This window comes from Antechinus flavipes, chromosome 6 (genome assembly GCF_016432865.1).
Source record: "Antechinus flavipes isolate AdamAnt ecotype Samford, QLD, Australia chromosome 6, AdamAnt_v2, whole genome shotgun sequence".
NCBI lineage: Eukaryota > Metazoa > Chordata > Mammalia > Dasyuromorphia > Dasyuridae > Antechinus > Antechinus flavipes.
Window position 1 is genome coordinate 229,103,378 of NC_067403.1, and position 22,229 is coordinate 229,125,606.

Sequence of the window (22,229 nt, forward strand, 5' to 3'; positions counted from 1 at the left end):
GGGGGCTATTTTGGCTATTTTTCCTCTTTTTTTGGGGGGTAATCTCCAGAACTTAGCACTGTCTCTGATACCCTATAGGTTTTTAATAAATGCTTGATTAATTGCCTATCGGACAAGGAACACAGGAATTTTTTTTCCCAGGAAAAATGCAAATCCATAAACAAATGAGTATATAGTCCATAGATAAAGTTTCACATACATGTGGTTTTCAATGCAGATGCTGTGAAGTAGAAAAAAACCAAATCTGTTTAAAATATTTAACGCTTTAACTGCTGGTGTGTGTGTGTGGTGTGTGTGTGTGTGTGTGTGTGTGTGTGTGTGTGTGTGTCCAAAGTCAAAGAGCTTCCCTTCTCTACAGCTGCGTTTCCTATATGTAAAGAGGAGACTGACCTCTGCCTATGGCTCCTACCAACACTACTACATCCTCAGATCCAAAGAAGTGGCCTTTTTGTCTCTTTTGTCATCCTTACTGATATCTCTTTTAACCTTCCCTGACCTATACCCCACCTCACAGTTTAAAAAGAAGGAAAAAAGCCCTTGTAACAAATAAATAAAATCAAACAAAATAAATTCATCCAGGGATCATGGCTGAAAATTCATTTCCTGCTGGACCTCGAGGCCATCACCTCTTAAGGAAGCAGGCAGCTCTGTGAATCTGACTAGCTACTATTTTCATCAGACTTCTTGCTTTCCAGCTTATTTTTCCTTTAATATTGCTGTACTAAAGGGTTGTCATTTCTCCCCTCTTCATTCTGTATCAGTTCATCCCCATATTCCCAGGAATTTCTAAAATCACCTCCCCCTTCCCCCAATTCTTAAGATACAATAGTATTTCATTTAGTCATTAGAATCTGTCTAGCTTTTCCATAATTAGTGGGCACCCCTTTAGTTTCTTACTCTATATTTTGGTATGCATGGATCCTTTTCTTTCAATCTCCTTGATGTATAAGTCTAGTAGTGGTTTCCCATACTAGTTCAAAGAGTACAGCTCCTCCAAACTGTCTACTAGAAAGACTTCACTGACTTCCAGCTACATGAGTGTGTGAGTGTACCTGTCTTTCTACAAAATCTTGGACAATTCTCATTTTCCTGGTCATCCCTGCCAATCTGATGGGGGTAAGGTATGAATGTGCTGGAGCCAGCTTACGTCAGCTCTGGAGAAAGAATTCTTAAATGATCGATGTGAGCATTTATACATTGGAATTGGCAAATGATATAAATCAGTGATCTATTTTTTTGTTGGTTGTATAGTGTTGTAGTATAAAAAGTGATGATGAAAATCTTAATGAGTAGATTACACGTAACTGTATTATGGACACATCTTTTTTCTTGGAGAGTCATTTGCTAAATATTTATCAAACATCCCTTGTATGAGGTCAGCCTGAATTGTGTTTGTTTTTATTTCTCTCGTTATTAGTGATTTCAAACATTTTTTCCACATAGCTACTGAAAACTTGTATTTCATCCTTGGAAAGTGAGTTGTTCATATATAATTCAAGTCAATTCAGTTTGTACCTTGGATATCTGACTTTTTCTGAGAAAGCTGCTAGAAAGATTACTTTTTCCAAATAAACTATTTCCATTCTAATTTTGCCTGCATTGATTTTGTTTGTTCAGAAGTCTTACAATCAGAAGTATCTACTTTATATTTTGTGATCCTTTCTATCTGTTATTTGACCAAGAACTCTTTCCCATCTATAGCCTTGAAAATTACCTTCTCTGTTTTTGTAACTTGTTTATACTATTGCCTCAATGTTCATTGTTTTACCTTATGAAAAAATGAAAGCAATTCTAATATTGTATCTATAGGGCAATAACCTAATAGGTGCTAGATCTTTCCTTGCTAAATGAGATATATATAGTTCTGGGAATAGATCCAAAGAAAGAATGAAGCTGCTTGTGAGTAAACAGCCCACGAGGTAAATCAAAATCTTTAGTATCATTTTGTTTATTCAAGTTGTTTACTAGGTGAAATTTGACATTATTTCTGTTCTCTTTCATATGGAAAGCTGCCTATGGCTTTGTAGACTTTATGTATTGAAATATTAGCTATGTAGCTCATCATTGAATGGCTAATCACACTAAGAATACTCTATACAAAAATGACAGTACTTTAGTTTTAGAAGGAATCATTGGCTATGTATTGGGGAAAACACCAGAACTAAAATGTAGTTTTCCCTCTATGCAATAAGATACTACCAAAAAAAAAATGGGTTTTGAATTCCTAAGTATCACTTTCCATAGTTTATTTTCTCTAGTGCTGACTCTACAATACAGGCAGGGTAACAGAAGTCTGAAACCATAATCTGTTTATGTTCAGAGGTTTCTCTTTTCATGCATTTTCTGAGCATTTAATAGTCATTGTTAACTCCTATACTCCTAAATTAGCTCAGTCACTAGTTCAGTGCTTGCCAGCTTCTAGGCTTGGCATAATCATTTCAAAAACTATCTCCAGGTAATTTTGCATAAATACCAAGAAGGCACTGTGAAAATATAAAATACTATTTACTTCATGAGGTGGTATATTGTAAAACAAAGATGATTAAAGTTAGAGACAAAAGTTGAATCCCAGATCTATTTTTAGGCTTCCCTAGTCACTTTTCTCCCTGGGCCTGGTTCTTTATTCTTTTAGGGGAAGAAAATGGAAGTTCCCTCTTGCTCTCAAATTCTATGGTTAACCATGTGTCCTGGGCAGGTTGGCTGCTGAATAAGAGCCTGCCTTTTACAAGACCCTCTGTTACTTTCTTTAATGTTCAGTCTCTCCTGGCACTGTGTATATAATGGCACCTCTTCTACCGCTTCTAAAAACACTGTGCATGCAAGTCACACTTTTGGGACATTTTGTTATGAGAAGTTTATGAACTGCTAGTGCTCATCACATAGTAGGAAAGAGCTTGAACTTTTTCTTAGAAGGCATGTAAGGAAGGAAATACCTTGGAAAATATTTTCAAATTACAAAAATCACTATCATAAGCTGGCATAGTCTGATAACATGGTGCTATTGTGATGTTAGATTAGTTTCAATTTATTCCAAACGCAAAATTTTAAAAGACTGGACTTAAACCAATAGTCTAAGAAAATCATACACGTTAAAAATACTGATAAGCGGCTTCGGGGTTCATGGCAAGGTTAATGCCAAATACTGGCAAATGTCATCATTATGCCCCATAAACCTGCATTCTTTTAGTAGATGCCATGTAGGGATGTAGCAAACTTAGAGGTTTAATTCCTACTGTGACCTCTAGAGGTAGCTGTACAACCATTAACCACAATGATAAGGTAAAGATCCTGGCTCAGCTATCTCAGGTTGACTAAAGAATTTTTTTAAAATACTCAGAATTAAAAACCTGCTGTAACAGGAGTTTGTGAGAGAATTCAATAGAGGGCCCCAGTGACCTGGGAAACTAAGCAAAAATGAGGTATCTCTGGCAGAGAACGAATTTCTTTAGAATGGATCAATTTTCAGTTACTAAAAACTTTATGTGTGCCTCTGGTGTATCTAGGCATCTCTTCCAAAGGTGGTTTTAAAGAAACTAGTTTCAACGGGTTTTGGCAAAAGAAAGATATTGCTAGGCAAATGCAAAGCAGATTTCTACTCACAGAGCAGCTTTTTAAAATTAAGATGGATACCACTGAATAACGTCACAGTATTGGTTAGTCACACCACTTGCTACCATGACATTGTAACAACTGCCTCCATGTGTGCTACAACTCACTAAAAATGTGAGCCAAGTCACATGTGTCTGTACATTAGAGGCAAGGAAAAGCAAGTTTTATTCAGTCAATGAGCAATTACTGATGGGTGGAGAAGTGTCCAAGAGATCAGAGAGACTGGACCAATCTGTGAAAGAAATGTGAAATGTGGATAGTTTGAGCAAAGACGAAAGGGAAAGGTTGGTCATACAATCTGAAAGAAAACCATGATGGAACATGTCACAAATCCCTTGGAAGATCAGTGTAGTCACCCAAGGGTTAAGAAGAATGACAAAGAAAAGGCCACTGACTTGAACAATAAGAGATCATCAGATCGTAAGGCAGTGTTAGGCAGGCAGTGGGGATGGAGATACAACTGCAGAGAGGTTCTTGCAGAGGGAACAGGAAGTAAGGACGTGGAGGGCAAGGTAGTATAGACAGTTAAGACCATGACACCTTGAAGGAAAAACAAAGTCAAGAGAACTCCTTGAAAAGAGAGACCGAGGCAGGAGCTATTGAGGTCTAGTCCAAGTCCTAAACTTGACCCATAAAATCTTTCTACGATATTCTCCAGTCTGTGCTTGTCTCCTTAAACTGGGTAACTCGCTACCTATAACGGTCATCCAAATCATTCTTCAAATTTAAGAACCTTGAATTTTAAGAAATTTTTCTTTATAATGGACAGAAATCTATGTTCATTTTGTATTCCCTACAGTACTTAGCAGTGCCTTGACAATCTATGAACATAGCTGTAATTAACTTCTTTAACTGTGGGTCTCCAGAGATTAAAGATTGAAGTATTTTTTCTTGATGTGAACCAGTGGACAATGAATATCCTTAGACATTTAATTAGCACCTTTTATGACTTGTGTCCCGCTTTGCTTTGTGCATTATTTCTTCTTTTGTGGTAACACATGTACAAAGCTTACACGTAAAATGGATTCAGCTGGGCATGTGATATAGTGGATGCCTTGTGGAATATGCACATGGCTGGATTTCAAAAATGAAATTAGTCAATAACTTACCCATGCTTCACGCTAATTCCTCCGCCAGTGCCAGTGACCCAGCCCAAATGGTAAAACTGCTTGCAGAGCTCTGGAATCAGATTTCTTGGATGTTCCTTGTCCTTAAAAGAGGAGGGAGAAGGGAAAATTATTTTCATAATCATTCTATCACATTCTGTTGTCTAGAAAACTGTACCATCTTTTACAGTTCCTTTACTGAGCCCTTCTGGTACATTTTATTTTTTCTAAAATGGACTATAAGAATATCTACTTCATATCAGTACAGAGTAGAACAGATTTATGGCTCATAAGGAAGCTCAAGTACACGTAAGGCCTACATATAAATAAAAATAACCTTCAATCTTAGAAAGAAACACAACACTGAGGACCAAGGCCCCTACCCCCTTCATCCCATTCCTTGAAGGCCCTCTTTCTATATATCATGCTCAAAGTCTCTATACACTATATACAATATATACACTCTTTTTCCCTTTTCCTTCATCATCTATATAAGCTATGTTCCTTATATAGCTATAAACACTGGCCAGAAGACTGTTTACAAATGTCAGAGAGACAAAACTTGTTCAAGAAGAACTAGACTGAGGCTTCTTAACTTGGGAGTTCATGAACTTGTTTTTCAACAAATGTTTTGGTAACTGTTAACTGTGAATTAGTTTCTTTTGTAATCTTATGTATTTTAAAATTATTTTGAGGAGTGCAGAAAGATCCATGACATGAAAAAATGTGAAGAATTTCCCTGTCATCTTTTCTTGAATACTATTGACACTTTACCTTTTTTGCAGATGGATCCAGTCTCTGAACTCTTGTAGTTTTCCTCACCTATCCCTAATTGCTCATTGACTGATTAATGCATATACAATTGTGATTCAGCTCCGCTCCATTTTGTTGTCCACATTGGATCATAGCCCAAACAGAGACACTGGGTATTTTTTAAGATCCCTTCCAACTATGAAATGTGATTCTATGTGAAACCCTGTATGACAGAAAGCCCATCTCAATCACTGGAGCATCAGCCTCCAAAGTGGTGCCCAGAGCCTCACCTCAAGAAGTGTATGATTGAGTAAAGTATGATCAAGTGGGAAGATGGGTTCGTCCCACCTTCCCCACAGCAGCCAACTGGAGTTCCAAAATAAGTTATTCCCAGGACAACTATACTTCATCTGCCAATTTCACAATTGCCCTTCAGAATCAACAAAATCTAGGAATCATAAATAATAGCTGCACTGCCACTGGGACAGAGTATGTAGCACAGGATGAGCAGACCAGGACTGCTACTAATCTTACTATTTCATTATTTACATGCTCCCATCAAACTCACCTTTGTTCTAAACCTCTCTTATTATATGTGTGTGTAAATGGAGAAGGCTCCTTGTGGCAATCATATTAAAATGCAACTGGGAAATATTTAAAAGACAAAATGTAATACAACAAAGATAATAATTGCATGTGGTTTTCCAAGTCAATATGTGGCTGGTAAGGATCCTTATGTAGAATTTAGTATCCTCTTTGTATTAGAGTTTGGATCCACTGGTCATATAAGGTGCCATCAGTATCCTAGTGACCCCTATGATATACAACTCAGTGTCACCTTTTATTCCTTCTCCCTCTTCATCCTACATAACCCCTAAAAGATCTTTCCTAACTGTCCTTTTCTTTCTGCTCCCACATCATCACCTTAATTAAGAAATTAATTAGTGCCTATGCCTCAAATTCTCCCTTTCTCTAATCCATCTTACACACAGCTGCCAAAATGATTTTTTCTAGAGTACTGGTCTGACCATACAGCTCCCCTACACATGCCAGTCATTCAATACTGATTCTAGGCTCACAGATTTTTCTCATGCTTTTAAAATGTCTGCTTTTTAAAAGTTTTATAATATGTGTAATTATCAACATAATACTACTATATTATATAAAGTTTATAAATAAACATATGAACAGTAAGGGTGAGTGCTTTTTTTTTTTTTTTAAATTGTCAGGAGTGACTTCTCAAAAATATCTGGAAACAACTGCTTTAGAATTTAGTTCCAATTTCAGAAATAATCATAATCCATGAATTGTGGAATGCTTTAGGAGAAATTCTTACTCATTGTTCAATTAGAAATTTAATTTCCCATACAGTGGCTAACAATTTTGGTGAGCAGATCCATAACCTGAAATAGATATGGCAGATTAAAGGCAGATTAAAGAAGAAGGACATAGAAAGGAGTTGTCTCAGTCAGAAATGATTAAAGAATCAGAAAAATTATGAAAACAGCATTCTGGAACCACATACGTAAAAAGATCAAGACTGCAGGAGAACTCTTATTATACTGACCTCAGGTCATAATAAAAGATCAAATTGTGATCTCTATGCTTTAAGGAAATAAAGAAATTCTAATAAATTTTAGGATTAAAATTAAATGGTTCAATAGTCTGGAAAATTAACTTCTTTGCCACACTGAATTCTAGAATGATAGAAGCAGGGATAGGGATGAGACCAGATTTCCAGGCCTCAGTTCATTCTAAGCTCTTGCTAACAATAGGAGGCCTACTTCATAGTGGACCATATCATCTGTCAGTATCCTCATCATCTTCCTCCAAGGGTCAATCAGTCTTGGCAGCTCCATTTTTGTGAATCCTTCCTGAGCCCTCTAGCTGCTGGCACTCTCTCCCTCCTGAATCTGTCTTGTAAAATACTTATTTAGTGTACGTGTTATTTCATGTTGTAATAACAACAACTGGCATTTATGTACAGCTTTAAGGTGTGTGTGGGTATTTTTATACTTTGGTTACTTTATTAGCCAGTGATTAGCACACAAGAAGCATTTAATATTTGTTTAATTGTAGGGTTATATCGGAAACTAGAAAACAAAATTTATAAGTAATTGAGACACCTCGCTGTAATTTTAGAAACCGAAGTGCCAGTAATATATCAGTAAAAGTAATAAATCTGATCAAATTCATGTTAAATGTGATATTTTATTTTAAAATTATTAGTACAAGGATAACCTTGTACTTTTAAGCATTAATTCTCCCTTTCAAATAATGTCTTTACATAAGAAATGCTTTTAAAATTGGTTTAATAAGGACAAAGATAATTCATAATAAAAGGTCATAATTCTCACTAACATTTTCTTCACAATGTTCTAATTATAAGAGATCTATTCAGCATGAAAACTGAAAAATATATCAAATTTCTAATTTTTCAACAAGGACAATGAGAAATCTTTGTGATTTTAACTTTAACACTCCCTTATGCAAAAGTCAGCAATCGTGTCCTCCCCTCCCTATGGCATAATTGCTTTATTTTTGCTGAGGCAATTAGGATTAAGTGACCCAGGGTCACACAGCTAGGAAATGTTGAGTGTCTGAGGCCAGATTTGAACTCAGGTCCTCCTGACTTCAGGGCTAAACATCTGTATGGAAACAAATTAGGATTTCTTGATGTTTTCAGAACATTTTTGTAAACAATTTTTTTTTTTTTTTTTGGCATTCTAGGTGTCACACTGAAAATTATCATTCCATGATAACAATGATCTTATGAATTCATTCAGGTCTTGTGAGATAACAGAGGTCATGAAAATGAAAGACTGTTGGGAAACAAAAAGCAAGCTATCTTTATTAAAAAAAATAATAATAATAATAACAGCAAGTCACATGTATATAACACTTGAAGATTTGAAAAGTGTTTTCCTCACAACAATTCTGTGAAGTAATCCAGGAAAAAATCATTATACAGATGGACAATGACCTGAGAGGTTAAATGCCTTGACCGTAGATCACACAGCTAGAAAGTTTTGAAGGCAGAATTTGAACTCTGATCTCCTAACTTCATGCTCAGCACTTTACAACACACTGTCACACATTGCACAGCATCATGGCATACAGCAGGAGCTTAATAAATATCTATTTTTTGATTACCATTGTATTATGCCTAATACACTATATATTAATGTCTAAACCTCTAAAGCTATAACATTAACATTAGCCAAATGAATTTATTTACTAACGGAACTTAAAAAGATTTTTACCTATAATTTAAACTGAGAATTCAGTGATACTAAACAAACAAACCTATGACATAAATCACTAAATTGACACCATTAAGAGGCAAAGGAATTAAATAGGCCAGGTCCAGGAAATGAACATCTTCCTGGTCTGAATCAGCTGCTTTTGAACTCTGTGGTCTCAGGCCCTCTATAACATGCCTCAAAGTGATTAAGGACATTCAGCTTACTCCCTTCCCTCAGATTTCCTTTATATAGGTTACAGCTTTCAGTATTTACTATATTAGAAATAAAAATGTCTTAGTATTATTATGAAAACAGTTTTCACCAACTGGACTTGCTAACCAGGACACCCTGGACCACACTCTGAGGAGGTCCAAAGTCCAGGAAGACTGACTAAGGAGGACAAAAGTGAGCAAAGATTGTAGTGAAGACAATATCTGAGGTGGGATCTCCCTCACTATGGGCTGTGGATGGGCCCTTTGGGTTGAATCAGTGTGCTCTCTAATAAATGTAGATGTAAATAAAAGGTGCTATTAAAGGTATGAGCCGAGGGGTCAAGCACTTCTCTGGCACTTAAAAACTGATTAAAATGTACTTTTCTGTAATTTGGGCTTAATTTTTAATTGTAAAAAAATCCTAGAAATTAAAAAAAATAAACTTATTTTCCTGAACTTGGTAGAAGCAGGTAGATAACAAGTTGCTGACAAATATATAAAATTCTAAGAAAAAATTCAACATGGAAACAGAATATTGAAACACTGATTCCTAAGTTGAGATGCCTTGAAGCTCATTTAGCTTAATCTTTGTTCAATTTCCCCTAAAACATCCATTTTGTGAAAGGAAATACTTAAAACTGAAAAGAACATAATTACTTAAAAAAATTTAACACACAAGCTATGACAAAATACTAAAGCTAAATGTTTTTGCTTTCCAGACTATTTAAATATATAACGGTAACATAAAAAATTCTACAGAAATGGTTTCCTCATCTTTTTTCAAATTACTAGAGATTAATTTGCCCTTAATTGGACCAAAAATAATTCCATGTGCTTTGGAATTAGTGATGCTAGATAACTGTGAAATATAAAATTTTAAAATCCAATGAATGATGTTTTATATTCCTGAACAAATTGAGGAAGGAAAAAATGAAAGCTTCATCAGCATCTCCAGTTCCTGCTAGGGTAATTTCTAAGTAATACTTTCAAAAGACATCAATTATTCTTGCAACACAGTACTATTATAGGAACCCAATTTCAAAATACAACTGGAGAAGATAAAATTGTAAACTTTTGCAAATATCTGGTTACTTACTTACTGTGAAAACAATAACAACAGACAAAACAGTTTTCTAAAATCATTGATGAAATAGTACTGCCAATTATTAATGCTGTTTTAAAGAAGGGGAACCTGAAGCTGAGAAGTCAAGTGACTTGTCCATGGTCACAATGCTCCTAAATTATGTAGACACCTGGGCTTGAATCCAGGTCTTCTAAATGCAGTGTTCTTTTCATGATGACATGCTACTTTGCCACATCAAGATTTCTTATGTCAATTTTTTTTTCCACATCCATGACTGAAAAATATTTGGTGATAATAATTGCAGAACTTTAAAAAATCCTAATAAATTCAAAATTAACTTTTTACATGACCATTTCACTCAATATTATCCACCTTTTCAACACATAAATCAAGGTGACAACATTTACAGTAGCAATGGCAAACTGAGAATTGAACAATGAGGTTCAGGTAGATGAGTAGGTCTTTTGACTTCTCTGGCAGCACTCTTTCCTTTGGCTGCTCCAACTTCCTTCCTCCCCGCCTCTTTACATTTTCCTTTTACATGCATGGAGTCTTTTTCATTAGACTGTGGCAAGGCCTTTTTTTCTTCTTTGTATACTCAGCACTCTACATAGTGCCTGACCCAATAGACCCTCAATAAATAAACAGCAGATAGATGATATGATTTGACATGGTGATAGTCACTTTAGGTTCCTGGATTTAACTCCCACAAAAATTGTACTGGAAGCTGATAATTAGTCTAGTTTACTTCCATGATATTTTAGCTAGAGCAAATTTCTTTCTCACACACACACACATACACACTCACTCTCTCTCTCTCTCCATCGCCTTTTGGAAATATTTTATAATGAAGTTGTAATCATCCCAAGAAATAATGAACTATTCAGAGAAAGATCCTTTATTAGTAAAAACTAACAGATTGATTTTTATAGCTGCTTAAATAAAGTGTACATGTAAAATACGAATGAAAATTCATTAAAGTATAAAATTAGAAATAATGGGAAAGTGGAAACTTTTTAAAAGCTGCTAAAAAGTATTTGATTAATATTAATGAGAAATTAATGGAATAAAAATTCCTGTATTGTTATTATTTATAGTAAAACCATATTGGCTCCTTTATATATAACACCTAGTTGCAGTTATCTAAACTCCATGTAATTTGCAGTATTTTTAGGAACAAAATATTATAATTATATACTAAAAGTCCATCAAATTGGCAGAATTCTGCAGTTTTCAAAATCTGTGAAAACTATTAATTTGCATAGCAAGTTAAAACACTATAGAAAATAGCTCTGTTCCTCCTTTTATCTTTTCAAATCATTTCAATTATAGCAATTAGTACACATCAGACAATACAGAAATAACAACTGATAATGCAGCTGTGTTGCTGAATTTTGACTCAAATCATTCACAGCATGAAATGACACTTTCCAAGTAAAATAATCACTGAACAGAAAGAAGTAATACAAAGATGTTTGGTGAGAATGTAGTCATTTAAATTGTTTAAATTGGTAGGTAAACAAAAACTAGTGAAAAGAGAAACACAATGGATGTCAGAAGATCTTGCTTTTAGTTCTTCCTGGTTCTAACACTACATGTATGTTATAGGGAAAGAGTTCTTTAACAGCATCTGAGAACATTTCAAAAATATTTTGATAACTATATTTCAATATACTTGGTTTCCTTTTAATCCTATGAATTTTATACACCAAAAACAATATCCTGATGAGTCTGCAGGCTTTATCAGATTGCCTAAAATGTTCTTGATACAAAAAAAGTTAAGAATCTTCATGATATGGGAACTGATTTGGCAATTTTTTTAGACTAAATGGAGTCTAGTCCAGTGCTGGAGGTCCTTTCTCCAGTTCAGTGGTTACTTCTCTAAAAGGAGGCATGCAGATTTGATGCCAAGAAAACCCAGTGCAAACTTTGGCTTTGCGATTTATTTACTTGCCAGGTGATTTGGAGAAGGAATCTAAACTCCATGAGCCAGTTGCCTTTCTAAAATAGAGGTCCTGGAAGGTTCTTTACTGTTTTAAATTAATGATCCAGAAATTCCACTGATCCTTAGTTTAGTTACATGGAAAATAGGCTTAAAGTTGATTTTCATTTTTTTTTTTTACTATTACTTTGCTCATGAAATGAGTAACATGAAAATACTTCAAAAACTACAAATCACTATGCTAACATAAGACATGATTCAACTCCAATCACCTCTGATGAACGTTTTTATCTTCCAGCTCCCAGACTTGTAATCTTGAGAGAATTTTTATTTTTTAAACTCTTTTGTTCTCCCTTGATTCCCATATCCAAACACCAAATTCTGTTAATTCTAGCTGTTAAGGTGTGAAGGGGCAGGTGATTCTTCAAAAGCCCCCACAGCTGTGAATCATAACACACTTGAAGAAATTGCAAATCAGCCTTTCCTGACACAGATGTTGCTTGTGAATTGGGAATGAAATATATTAGAGGGAATGGGAGGGAGGTCAGAGAATGCAAATGTCTCTCAGTCTCCTTGTATCCTTATCATCCTTTAACATGAAGGGATCTATTCTTCTGGTCAGAATGGCAGCCACTAGCAGATGGCTCCTGTAACAAATGGTGCCCAACACAGGGCACAAGAAACAAAGAAGCAGAAAGCGCTTGAGAGCTGTTTATGAGTAGGATCCTCCCAGCAGAGTCTCTTCGGTAACCCATGGGAAAGGAAAGGGAGAAGAGATCCGGTAAGACTTTAAGTCGGGGTAATTAAAATGGGTCAACACGTCAAAGGGCCTAGCCAGGAGACTGATGAGGGATTTATGAAAAATGTTTACTCTGACTACAATCCTACTTCAATGGCTGTCAGAAAGTTTGTCTCCATGACATCTCACAAGATTCAACAGCTGCTATAGTGTCTCACCCTACACCCATCCAGAAAAGACTTTGATAGTGCTTTTTGTATTTCTCAGCATGCAGACTCGGATAACAGTCGCTGTATAAACTTACTGGCCATGCTGTCTGAGGGAAAATAATCATGTTCCCATAAAACAAAAAAATGGAGATTTGTTAAGGACCAAGTGTGAAGGGGCAGGTCGATTCTCTGAAAGCTTCCACTGTTGGAATCCTTACAAAGTGTTAACACATTAGAATTGATAGAGACAATAATTATCTAATTTAGCATGGTTCAGTATGATTGATCTGATCCTACAAGGAGATGTTATGGGCCAGAACTTGAAACAAGGTACTAAGTGGAATTGAGAAGACGATGGTTAAATCTAGCTTAGAATTGATTTAATCCTACAACAAATAATGGTTTCCCAGGGATATAATGACTGGTGTGTATTCAGTGTATGGCATATAAGCAAGAAGCTCTCAGACACACAGAGACACAGAAGCCCACTCTCAGAGACAGAGACAGATTCATTCCATATTCCACCTTTGTGCTGGCTGGAGACATTCGGAGAGAGCTAGGTGCTGAAGCGCAAGACTTTGAAGGACACAATAAAGGACTGGATTTTAACTCCTGGCTGTGTTTGGGGTGATTATTACATGGAACTGAAACGAAGGCTCCCTCCAGAAACCTCCCCAAGAAACCTGCTCACAGAGAACCATCATATATTGTAAAAAAGAAGAGAAACACCACATCATAACACACTTGAAGGAATTGCAAAGTGGCCTTTACTGCTGCAGATATTGCTTGTGAATTGGTAATAAAATAAATCAGAGGCAAGAGGGAAGAGGAGGGAGGCCAGAGAAAGCAACTGCCTCTCGGGATCTATTCTGCTGGTCAGAATGGTACCTCAATGAGTCTAGCAATATCATAACAGTTTATTAAATTCCTATCGGAGACATCCTAGTAACTAGGAAGCACTCTGAGGCATAACCCCAGATAGGATAATGTACCAACCAAGAATGTGAAATCAGAGTTCAAAAAGAAACTGGGATTTCTGATTATGACAAATATCATAATACTTGACATGGTTGAGTGTAATGCCACGGAGTTCAAGAATGTTTTTTGATAGGTCATCTAATTCTAGGATTATGCAAGTCTAAGTTGTCTACAGAATAGGAGCTCCCTAAAAGTCATGTTTCCTTGTGTGGTCTCTTTGGTGAAGTAAGGTTTATAGAAAATTGTCATCAGTAGAATATAATCCAGTGTGACATACATAAGTCTTATATAGTCTAATGACTAAAAATATCAGAACTAAAGACCTGCCTTTTCAGTTTTCTTAGCTCTTACTCCTCAACATGTACTCATATCCAGTGGCTCTGACCTCCTGGCCATTCTTTCTAGCTGAATCCTATCCTTGGTAGTACAATCTCCCTTTTTATCTCCATCTATCATCCTCTCTGGCTTTCTTTAATTCCCAATAAAATGCAGCTTTCTGTAGAATGCCTTTCTTAACTCCTCTTAAGTTAAGAGGGATCACCTGAAACTCATCATCAAGGCCTTTACTCAAACTTTGGATACACTTTCCCAACTACCTCAACCTCTTCTCCAACCTCTTATTGGAGGGCTGAAGGGTAGAGTACTCAACTCCCCCCAAAGCTTTCTTCTATAAAGGACAGGACCTACTGGACTACTCCTCTCAATCTCTACGTTGTACCTGCAGTACCTCCTACTGTAATAGGCTCCACCAAAAGCCCAAAAGGCTCCTTGTGTGTTGTCTTCCCCCACTGGGAGCCACTTAAGGACTTAAAGACAGCTTCCCAGAACTTAATACAGTGTTTGGTACATAGCAGGTGCTTAATAAATATTTACTGAATTGAATTAATTCCAGGGCTTTCCTTCTTATCATTATTGCCTATTTCCTTGTTATCATTATTATCTCACACATAGCATGTCTAAATATGGGCATAGGAAATGTCTTTCTTATTATATTGTAAGCTCCCTAAAGGCAGGGACTATCTTACATTTCTCACATAGCCCCTGTGTACAACTGTCACCCCTTCCCTGTACCTTACCCTAAGCACAGAGGCATCCCTGGATCAGCTTGAGCTGGCCATGCCCTGATCCTTCTGTGCTCCCTTGCCGCCAATTTGTGCAAACATGGCAGGGTTCATCTCAACTGCAGGTCCTTGGCATTTTAGCTTTTCTTATACTGACAATGTTAGCAATAATCTTCCTGTGATCACTGGGGACTTCGTTTTCACCCTATTATCATCACTGGTGTGAGAACAGGCCCACAAGCCCTGCAATGTACCTTAATGAATGTGACAGGAAGATCAAAAGAAATTTACATTTGTAAATAAAGTTTTATTGTAGTTAAAAATGTAAAAATAATTCTCAGCTCACAGGCCAAGCAAATAGGCAGGGGCCAAATCAGGCTTAGTTTGCAGATCCTGCTCTAAAGCACACGGTCTTAATCTTGAATCACAGCCTTGTCTGGCATTCCTCTGAAGCCCATGGGTCCTTTCTTAGAATCATTTTTAAATACATAATACAACAAAGAAAATCAACTATCTTAAAATGGTTATCAGAACATATTTTTAAGCCTATGGACCCTCTCATTCCTTATCTGCTCATGGAATACAGGCTTGCCATCTCTGGTCAGCCAGAATGGTCTGTTTGGGCTCTGTGTCCTATTTCTCCTCCTCTCTACTCTATCTAATCCATGTAGCTCCTAAAATCACTCTCTCTTCCTTTCAAAGCCCCTCAACATCATTTCCAGTTCCCTTCCTTTACGTTATGCTCTGATAAAGGGGTGGCCCCCATTCTTGCCAAAGCCAGTTTTCCTCCAGGTCCCCATCATCCCAAGCTCTGCTCATCTTCTCCAGCAGACAGTCCTCACTGCCCTCCCATTCCCCAGCTCTAATCATTCCCTACCTGCTAGGTCCTTCTCTGTTGTCTTACTTGTTCACATTGTACATTACTTGCACATTCAAGTCTCTTCCACCTTTAAAAACAAACAATAGCCTTCACTAGATGCCCCCACATATCACTATCCTTCCTTTTCTAAACTAAATTTCTAGGGAAAAACGTGTACAGATAGCCGATTGTTCCTCTTTTCCCATTCTTTCACCTAAGCCCTCTATATAATCTGGCTTCCAACCTTATCATTCAAATAAAGTTCCCTTTAAAAAAGTTCTGAATCATTAGTGAGCTGCTAGGAATCAGGTGGGCTCTCAGTCCTCATGGGACATGGCACGGGACATTGTCAGTTGCCTCTCTTTTTCCTTTCTGCATTTCCTGGAATTCCTCTTTCTCCTTGTCTGAGTCTCCTTCTTGCACTCAAAAAGCCCACATCAGAAACAAATGCACAGACATTTTCCACTGGATGGAAACATCTCACATTTAACACATTTTGGACTGAAAAGCAATGTCTTTTTTCCTAAATCCAGTTTCCCAAGAAAACTCACTTTCTTCTTCCTCCTACCTACTCTTCTAATGGAATCCCTATCTCACCAATTCACTCCGGTTTAAAAATTTGGCATCCCTGGTAGAACCTCATTAATCCTCCATATCTATCCAGCTGCCATGTCTTATGCTTTATACCAAGAGATTATAACAGGCTCCACCAAAAGCAAGGAGCATTTCATTTTTGGCCTTCTATGGCCAACTCTACACAGAGTAGTACTTAATAGATGGGTGTTAAATAATTTGGTCAAACAACTGACAGATGAGAGAATGAGATTTGTTGATTTTTTAAAAAAAAGCATTTGAAAGGCAGTTATGTGGTGCAGTGGATAGAGTACTGGCCCTGAATTCAGGAGGACCTGAGTTCAAATACATCCTCAGACATTTAACACTTCCTAGCTGTGTGACCCTGGGCAAAACTACTTGACCCCAACTGCCTCAAACAAAACAAAACAAAAAAAGCAAATGACCCAATAGAACAAAGTATAGCTTTAAAGGAATCTATTAAAGCAAGATGGCTTCCATTTACATAAGAAGATATAAAATAGATGCCACTATTAATACTTTGTTCAATAATCTATTGAGTGTTCATGAAGCAAGTTGTAAATAGAAACCTGCTCATCACACTGAGGAACAATGTGACCTACAACATTTTCCTGCAGAAGGCAAGTGTGTGTGTATGAAGTAGGATACACAATTATTCCATGCCATCTCAACTTTTTAATAATGTAGAAATCCCACAACAATACGGTAGTCTAACAGTGGAAAGTAAGAATTAAAAAAAAAAAAAACCTGTAAAACAGATGGTCTCGTTCACTGTTGTAACCACTACTTATCTTTGATTAAAAGATACCCAATCTAAACTGTGAAATTTTGTCTAAAAGATCTTCTTTCACATTTATACAAGTAATTGGTCACTTCTTTTTGTCTCCTGCCCTTGAAAAGGTAACGTTTTCTCATTCTTTTAACAAATCTTGCCAGTTGAAAGGCAAGTATTTCCCTGAAAGCTTCTCTTTAAGGAATTTTTTTTTCCTACCACTCTCTCTTTCTATGAAAGTGAAAAGTGCCCAAGAATGTTGCCAATTGATTATATATTCCAAGTAGTACTGGGGGGGGGGAAAAAAAAAAAAAACTCTTTCTTTTTCACTAGCAGCAATTCTCAGATCCAAATGCAGCACCCTGCAGGAGGGACTTTTCCCCTCTCCCCCCAAGCAATTCAATTTCCTTCAAAGCATAGCCTTCTTTCACTGGATTCTAAGCACCTTGAGGGGAGGGCCCTGGTTTATTTGTATCTCTGTGAATTAACTCAGGGCCTAACAAGTTTAAGTAAGTATTTAATAAACATTTATTGTTTCGTATCTTTTTGGCTAACAAAGTATCTCTCTAGTCACAAAACGGCAATGAGAGTACAGACTGGAGATTAGAGGGCTGGCTTTGAAAAGGTGAGAAAGAGGCCAGAGAAATTAAAGGGGGGAGCAGTAGTTAGCTGATAATTCCCTGAAGCAGCATAGTCAGAGGGAGGGGGCTCCACAAAGCAGGACACTGCAGCACCAGACAAGGGACCCGTGAAGGTCCTTTGCCAATACCCAGAATCTCCCTGGTCTTTCTTTTCCATACCAGAACTCTTTGGAAATGGTGATGGTCAAGTGAGAAGGGGCTGCTGGCCTCAGGACTGACCCGGCTCTCCTCCCAGGGGCCCCTATAGCTTCACAGGTCCAAGCTCTGGGGTCCACTTCGATTCTATTGTCACCTCAGTTAAACTCAGCTTAGAGGCTAAAATCGGAAGGAAATGATCCATGCTCTCTCGTCCCACATTCTCCTCTAATGGTGGCAGTCCAGCTTCTGCCTCATGACCTCTCACGTGCCAAATTCAATGGGGCTTTCTCACTTCCGATGTTTCCAGACCACTCTGCGGCCTCGGAGCCGCCTTCCAGTTTTCTAGGCCAGAGAATGCTGCTCCTCTGGTCTCTTCCGCTGGATCTCCAGCTCGTCTCTCTCTTCCCGTTTGGGGGGATCAGCTCTATCCAGAGAATTCCCAGACATCCAGGACTCTTTTTGCTGCCTTCTACCCCAGCCTGACAAGGCCTACAGGACATTTCAGACTGCCTATTCTACAGGCACCTCACTCTTCCCCTCTTTTGTAAGTCCTTACTGCCCAGGGTGCCCCCATTCTTCCAACTTCGGGGCCACCCTCGACTCTTCTCTCAGGCTCAACCACTTATCTAATCATTTGTCAAATCTCTTAATTTTTCTCTGCAAAGAAGTTACAGATCTGACCAAGAAATGTTAGAAGCCCATAATCTGGTCTCTTCTCAACCACTCTTCCACTCGACTCCCAGACACAATCAGCTGGTCACTCAAAAAGCATTATTGAGCTCCCATTTTTCGACGAAAGTGCTGATTGCAGCTTCAATTTCCTGGGGTACAGATTTACTTTCTATGACCTTTCAGATCCACTTAAAATCAATCTTTACACCGAATTGCAAGATGGCATTAGGTGCGTGGAACCCAACCTCCTTATTTAAGAAACGGGGGAGGAAGCCCAATGCCCCCGGGCTGGGGCGGGCGGGGAGGGGTCGAACCTAGAAATCCTCTTTTCTTCTCTGTCTCTCTCTCCTGAATGTTCCTTGTCTGACTCCCTTCGTTCTAAGGTTGAGGTGGAACACACAGGAACATTGTCCCTGGATTCCCACCCGACCTCTTCCAGGTTCTGGAAGAAGGGAGAAGGTCCGAGGCAGTCCAGCTGCGGAAAGCTGGGGCAGAAGCTGGGGATCTCGGGGTGACGCGCAGACAAACAACTGGCACGTGGGGGGGCGGGGGGAAGAGAAAGGCGTGCGCGCATGCGCAGAGGTTCCGCTACAGAAGCGGCCTCCTGACAGCCCCTCCCCCCACCAGTCACGCCTCGGGTGCGTGTACCTCTACCTCCTTTTCCTCCTACCCCTGGACCGTTAATAGAATAATGGCCAAGGTCGATTGCTCCCTCTCCTACCTGCACCAGGCCGCTGTGAGAGCAACAGCGATCCTCCGGAGCTCGGCAAGCAGCCATGACTCAGCTGAGCCACACCGTACGACCTCCTTCAGGAACCTTTTTCGGAGAGCTCGGGGTTTTCACTCAGGCAGAGCGAGGATCAGCCCAGGGGCGGGGCTCCTAGGCGAGCGGACCAATCCGCCGTGAGCTCAGCAGGCCAGGCGGCCGGCTCTGAGGACCCCGGAGGGCGCCTGTCCTTCTGTAAAAATGGCGGCCTCCTTGCGGCTGGGCTGCGGCCGCCGGGCGCTGCGCTACCTCCTGGGCTCTGCGAGTGGCCGGCGGGCCGAGGCCGTCGTGACCTCGCTCGGCCGCAGCGTGGGATGCCGCGGGCTGCATAGCACGGCGTGGCTATGGGGTGAGTGCTGAGGAGGGAGAGGCTGGGTCAGCCGGATCCCGGGCTCCAGGGGAGGCAGACCGGACTAGACCGGGACTGGCCGCGGCTCCGGGGGCTGGGGGCAAGGCTGAAGGCTCGCCTCTACTCCCCGTCCTGTGGCGAAACTGACTTAGAGGGCCGCGGCTCGGGCGGCTGGCCGGAGGCGACCGTAGAGGTCACGGGCTGCTCCCCGCCCCCGCCAGCTTCACTTCTCTGGCATTTTAATCATTCCACCCTCTGCCCTCGGACCTGGGGTCAGGAAGTCCTGAGGTCAAATCATGCTCCCCCACTTCGTCCGGGCGTGTGATTCTAGCCAGTCAGCCCCGGTCTCTGTGCCTTGGTTTCCTCATCTGTAGAGCGGAATCAGTATTGGTACTTATCCGTGATAGAGGTGTTGTTGTGTCAGATGAGATTACTTATTTAAAATGCTTTGCTAGCCTTAAAGCGTCCTATAAATCCAAGTGCCTCCTATGTGCCAGCTGAGCTCTGAAGTATATAAATTGTGAAAAAGCTTGGCCCTGCTCTCAAGCAGCTCTCACTCTAAAGGAGTTACTACTACCTCCACCACCACCACTATTACTCCTCTTTGTATAGTTGTCATAGCAGTAGCAACTACGGAGTAATACTAATTCCTTCTCTTCCTCCTGTTCCTACTACAACAATCCAAAGCGTAATTACTCCTTCTCTTACTACTACTTCCACTACTATTCCTGTCACAACAATGCAAAGGGTCTTTAGTACTACTACCACTATTATTACTATTCCTCCTTCAAGTAAATCCAGACCTAAAGGGTAGTTACTATTACTATGACTACTACATGATTACTACTGCTACTACAACAATCCAAAGCGTAATTACTCCTCCTTCTCTTACTACTACTTCCACTACTATTCCTGTCACAACAATACAAAGGGTCTTTAGTACTACTACCACTATTATTACTATTCCTCCTTCAAGTAAATCCAGACCTAAAGGGTAGTTACTATTACTATGACTACTACATAATTACTACTGCTACTACAATAATCCAAAGCATAATTACTCCTCCTTCTCTTACTACTACTTCCACTACTGTTCCTATTACAACAATACAAAGGGTCTTCTTTAGTACTACTACTACTATTATTACTATTCCTCCTTCAAATAAATCCAGACCTAAAGAATAGTTACTATTACTATGACTACTACATAATTACTATTGCTACTACAACAATCCAAAGGGTAGTTCCTACTACATAGTTACTACTACCAATACTCCTACTTTTAATACATCAACAATCATGGTTACTAGTACTATTACTACAACATAGTTACAACTCTTACTACAAGAATCTAAAAGATAGTTACTACTCCTACTACAATACAAAGAGTAATGGCTACAATTACTGTTACTACTACTATTACTTGTACAAGAACAACCCAAAAGGTAGTTACTATTACTATTACTACTACATAATTACTACTGCTACTACAACAATCCAAAGGGTAGTTACTACTATTACCATTACTCCTCCTACTTTTAATACATCAATAATCCAAAAGGTGGTTACTAGTACTATTACTACAACCTAGTTACAACTTTTACTATAAGAATCCAAAGGATAGTTATTATTCCTTCTCTTACTAGTATCTAGTTACTACTGCTACTGCAATACAAAGAATAATGGCTATTCCTATTACTACTATTACTACTACTACTACTTGTACAAGAACAACCCAAAGGGTAGTTACTGGTACTATTACTACTACATAGTTACTGCTGCTACTATAACAATACAAAGAGTACTATTTTTTACTACTTAAATTTACTACTAAATTTACTACTTTAAAATTACTACTACTGTTGTTGTTTGTCTTTCATTCTCAAAGTAGACCATGACATCAGGGAGGTAATGCCATGACATGTAACTGAATTGGACTTGAATGAGGGAGGGCTTTCCTCTTCAGAGCCATCTGGGTCCAATGGCAAGATATAGATCAGGACTATTGGAGATGGCCCTGGATGAAATGGGAGACTGACCTTTTTAAGCCAACGTCTTCAACAAGTCTTGGCTTGCTTGAGGCCTTTATCCATTCAGTGTTAAAGGCTAAATAACCATTGAGGCAAAGAATCTCCTCCTTCACCTAGAATTTAAAAAAAAAATTAAAATTAAATAAATGAATGATTGAATCTGGGAGGGCAACAGTAAGATTTCCGACCAAAGCCAAAATGACTGCTATTTACATTCAATCCGAGTCAATATGGACCTAAATAATGACCAAATGGGGCTTGACCTAGAACCTGTGGTGTCCATTTAGAATCAGATGCACTTAAAATCTTTTCTTTTTCTCTTTTGTACCTCTGAACCTTCCCAAGATATCCTGGGATTTACTGGCTAGATTTTTCTTAAGGACCAGAACTTAAACCTAAATCAATCTGATTTAGGATTTATTGGTTTAGGGACTTCTGTAAGTGAATCTCTCCTACCAATGGAGATCAGC

The 22,229-nt window shown here is 38.7% G+C and overlaps 2 protein-coding genes across 2 annotated transcripts in view; one reads left to right on the plus strand and one right to left on the minus strand.

Annotated features, from left to right (window-relative positions):
• Positions 1–19,451, minus strand: part of APIP (APAF1 interacting protein) — a 30,826-nt gene extending 11,375 nt beyond the window's left edge. The window contains exons 1-2 of the mRNA XM_051966243.1: positions 19,336–19,451; positions 4,719–4,819 (exon numbers count right to left, since the gene is read on the minus strand). Of these exons, the coding sequence (XP_051822203.1) occupies positions 4,719–4,819; positions 19,336–19,392 (158 nt within the window). The 5' untranslated portion in view covers positions 19,393–19,451. The remainder of the gene's footprint in view (positions 1–4,718; positions 4,820–19,335) is intronic.
• Positions 19,452–19,566: 115 nt separating this feature from the next.
• The window catches only part of PDHX (pyruvate dehydrogenase complex component X), a 72,794-nt gene continuing 70,131 nt past the window's right edge, over positions 19,567–22,229 (plus strand). Inside the window, exon 1 of the mRNA XM_051966242.1 lies at positions 19,567–19,729. Within this exon, the coding sequence (XP_051822202.1) occupies positions 19,582–19,729 (148 nt within the window). The 5' untranslated portion in view covers positions 19,567–19,581. The remainder of the gene's footprint in view (positions 19,730–22,229) is intronic.